Below are 4,500 nucleotides of genomic sequence, written 5' to 3'. Positions count from 1 at the left end.
ACTGCAACTGAACAACATCACAAGTGAAGACTTTCAGCAATGTTATCAACAGTGGAAACGGCGTTGGCAGAAGTGTATCGCGTCTCAGGTCGAGTACTTTGAAGGAGACCATATTGTAATACCTGAATAATTGTAAAATAAAGTTATTATTCAACTTTTATACGTATTTTCCGGACATACCTCGTACAAACCAAACCGCTTCTGTGACGTGTTTCAACCGAATGCCTTAAACAGTTGTTGAATCTTACAAGAAATGACTCATAATTTAAATGAAATGTCAATGTTACGTAATTACCTAGCACATTTTTCCTATTATTCTCATTGTTTCTCTTCGGGGGACACCACCTTAACGTAGCGCTGTCCGTGCGGGTGAGGCGGTTTGCGTGCTCTGGATCCGGAGGGCTACGCCGGCGGTAGTGTGGCTACCAACAGGGCCACCCATGCCGGACAGGCCGAATGGGAGGAGCCAGACCAAGTGTGTCTCTCAACGACTTCTCGAAAACCTGTCTCCTATCCTTTCCGTATCCCCAGCCCATCCATTTTCTTTTCCTTCCCATCTTCCCCCACTTAACCGATGCTGGCGGTTAAACCACGTATAGGGGTGCGGAGGAAATGCCAAGCCCATATGCCGAAGATCTGGCAAATCGTTAGTGTCTGGGAGATAAGGTGGCAGCCCCACCAGTGGGTCAATCACCCGCCCTTCTTAAATAACCTGATTACTGAAACCGAGACGAGAATACAAAACCGGATGGATAAACTGGTAACGAGCTTTGGCATGAAAAGGTAAACAAACAAGTGACAAGGGAAATGAATAACTATAAGCTTGACATTCTGGGATTGAGTGAAGTGAAGTGACCAGAGTTCGGTGAAATACAGACATCGGATGGAATTACGTTTTTATACTCAGGATGCGAAGAGGAAGAGGGAAACCAGGATGGAGTTGGGCTATTGTTGATCAAGGCAGTAAAGAAGAGTCTTCTAGACTGGAGACCTGTGTCCACTAGGATCATGACTGGCAGATTTAAGTCGAAAGTCCGAAACGTGACGCTCATCCAATACTATGACCCCACTGAGACATCAGAGATTGAGAAGGAGGAGGAATTCTATTACCTGCTACGAGAGACTGTAAGGAAAGTGAGCAAAAAAGATATCCTCATTGTTATGGGAGACATAATTGCCAAGGTGTGGGATAACAATGAGGGGTTAGAACAGATAATGGGGGTACAAGGCTTGGGTGAAATGAATGATAATGGGGAAAGATTTAGTGACTTCTGCGCAATCCATGACCTTGTAATAGGAGGGACCTTGTTTCCTTATCGGAGATGTTATAAGATAACATGGGTATCTCCAGATATTATTACAGAAAATCAAATTGACCACATCGCAGTATCCAGAAAGTTCAGGAGGAGCCTGAAAGATGTGTGGAATAGAAGAGGAGAAGACGCAAGTAGCGACCACCATCTTGTTACTGCCAGTTTCCAATTGAAGATTGTGGTTTCCAAAAAGAAATTCGAGCCAAGGAATGGAAGATTCGACGTAGGTAAATTGAAAGATCCACAGATAGCTGAGGGGTTTCAGCTGGAACTCCGGAATAGATTCCAGGCGCTGGAACTGGAGATGACTGAGGATAAGGACATGGAGGAAATATGGACAGAAGTTAAGAATTCTTTTGTGCATGTGAGTGAGAGACAACCTGGCTTTAAAAATCACCTACGGAGAGATTGGATGTCCGAACATACCTGGAGGAAGATCACCCACAGAAAGGAGGCCAAGGGAAGAGTAAACCAGAACAGCACCAGGCGACAAACAGCACAGGCACATTCTGATTATCAGCAGATAAGGAAGTGAAAAGGAGTGTGAGAAGAGACCACAGAAGATGGATAGATAAACAGGCTGAGAGAGCAGAACAGGCAGCGCGGAGGAGGGGGGGGGGGTGGAGGGGGTGAAAGAACTGTATGATACCAGTAAGATGCTCTCAAAGAAAAGCTTCCAGAGGAATCGACTAGTAAGGAATAAGAAAGGTGAGATTCTATCTACACATGAAGAACAATCACGTAGGTGGAAGGAACACTTTAACGAAGTTCTAAATAGAGACCTTGGAGGTGAGGTAGAAGAGCAAGAACAAACGGAATACAATGATACTAGTCCCAGCATTGGTGTAAATGCATCCACGAAAGCAGAAATTCGGATAGCACCAGGACCAGATAATATAACATCTGAGACGCTGAAAACAGACTTGGACACCACTGTCGAGTTAGTGTACATCCTCTTAGAGAAGATATCGAGAGAGGAGAAACTGCCTACAGGTTGGAAACGAGGTATTATTGTGAAAATACCCAAAAAAGGAGATGTTACTAACTGCAACAACTGGCGGGGCATTATGCTATTGTCAGTACCGAGTAAGGCACTTTCGAGGATAATTTTAAACCACATTTAGGATTCTGTGGAAGCACAACTGAGGAGAGAGCACGCGGGTTTTAGAAAACGTCGAGCCTGTGTGGACCTTATCAATACTCTCAGAATTATTCTGGAACAAAGTGCGGAGTGGCAACACACCTTCTACTTTACCTTCATTGGCTCTGAAAAGGATTTCAACTCTGTCAGTCGAAGAGTCATGTGGGACACACTTGCAAAATATGGCTCTTCAACGAAGATTATTAACATCATCAAACAAATGTATGATGACTATGAATGCCAAGTACTACATAATGGAGAACTAACAGAACCTTTCCAAGTTAATTCGGGAGTACGACAAGGGTGTATTCTTTCGCGAACACTATTTCTTTTGGTGTTGGACCATGTGATGAAGAGAGTGATGGGGGACAGAAGAGAGGTGTGCAATGGGGGATAGGCTCGAAGATCTAGATTTCGCGGACAACATCCGCTTAATGGCACAAAGATATCGAGACATCGAAGAGAAACTGGCCAGGTTACAGAGAGAGGTGGAAGTTGCAGGCCTCAAGATAAATGTTCGCAAAACAAAAGAAATGCAGATAAATTCGACCATCACGAATAGGCTGGCTATTAATGGAGAAGACGTAGAACAGGTCCTATCTTTTCTCTATCTTGGAAGTATAGTCACGACTACAGGAGGCCCTGAGGAGGACGTCCGTAGACCCATCCGCAAAGCAAATGGTGCGTTTGTACAGCTGTACCCCGTTTGGAGAAATAGGAACATCTCAAAGGAGACCAAACTCCATCCTTTCAAGAGCGATGTGAAGGCTATTCTCATGTATGGTTGCGAAACTTGGAAGGTGACTGTTGTTGTTGTTGTGGTCTTCAGTCCTGAGACTAGTTTGATGCAGCTCTCCACGCTACTCTATCCTGCGCAAGCTTCTTCATTTCCCAGTACCTACTGCAACCTACATCCTTCTGAATCTGCTTAGTGTATTCATCTCTTGGTCTCTCTCTATGATTTTTACCCTCTACGCTGCCCTCCAATACTAAATTTGCGATCCCTTGATGCCTCAGAACATGTCCTACCAACCGATCCCTTCTTATAGTCAAGTTGTGCCACAACCTCCTCTTCTCCCCAATCCTATTCAGTACCTCCTCATTAGTTATGTGATCTACCCATCTAATCTTCAGCATTCTTCTGTAGCACCACACTTCGAAAGCTTCTATTCTCTTCTTGTCCAAACTATTTATCGTCCATGTTTCACTTCCATACATGGCTACACTCCATACATATACGTTCAGAAACGACTTCCTGACACTTAAATCTATACTCGATGTTAACAAATTTCTCTTCTTCAGAAACGCTTTCCTTGCCATTGCCAGTCTACATTTTATATACTCTCTACTTCGACCATAATCAGTTATTTTGCTCCCCAAATAGCAAAACTCCTTTACTACTTTAAGTGTCTCATTTCCTAATCTAATTCCCTCAGCATCACCCGACTTAATTCGACTACATTCCATTACTCTCGTTTTGCTTTTGTTGATGTTCATCTTATATCCTCCTTTCAAGGCACTGTCCATTCCGTTCAACTGCTCTTCCAAGTCCTTTGCTGTCTCTGACAGAATTACAATGTCATCGGCGAACCTCAACGTTTTTATTTCTTCTCCATGGATTTTAATACCTACTCCGAATTTTTCTTTTGTTTCCTTTACTGCTTGCTCAATATACAGATTGAATAACATCGGGGAGAGGGTACAATCCTGTCTCACTCCCTTCCCAACCACTGCTTCCCTTTCATGTCCCTCGACTCTTATAACTGCCATCTGGTTTCTGTACAAATTGTAAACAGCCTTTCGCTCCCTGTATTTTACCCCTGCCACCTTCAGAATTTGAAAGAGAGTATTCCAGTCAACATTGTAAATGCTTTCTCTAAGTCTACAAATGCTAGAAACGTAGGTTTGCCTTTTCTTAATCTAGCTTCTAAAATAAGTCGTAGGGTCAGTATTGCCTCACGTGTCCCCATATTTCTACGGAATCCAAACTGATCTTCCCCAAGGTCGGCTTCTACCAGTTTTTCCATTCGTCTGTAAAGAATTCGC

General features: G+C 43.6%; 1 protein-coding gene across 1 annotated transcript; it reads left to right on the top strand.

The window, feature by feature from the left end:
• The first annotated feature begins 1,008 nt into the window (after positions 1 to 1,008).
• Positions 1,009 to 1,848, top strand: LOC124775327 (craniofacial development protein 2-like). The gene has a single exon (XM_047250160.1). It carries the CDS (start codon positions 1,009 to 1,011, stop codon positions 1,846 to 1,848), a length of 840 nt encoding a protein of 279 aa, XP_047106116.1.
• The last annotated feature ends 2,652 nt before the right edge of the window (positions 1,849 to 4,500 follow it).

Source organism: Schistocerca piceifrons, chromosome 2, assembly GCF_021461385.2.
Source record: "Schistocerca piceifrons isolate TAMUIC-IGC-003096 chromosome 2, iqSchPice1.1, whole genome shotgun sequence".
Taxonomy (NCBI): Eukaryota; Metazoa; Arthropoda; class Insecta; order Orthoptera; family Acrididae; genus Schistocerca; species Schistocerca piceifrons.
This window is presented reverse-complemented; position numbering and strand designations above follow the sequence as displayed.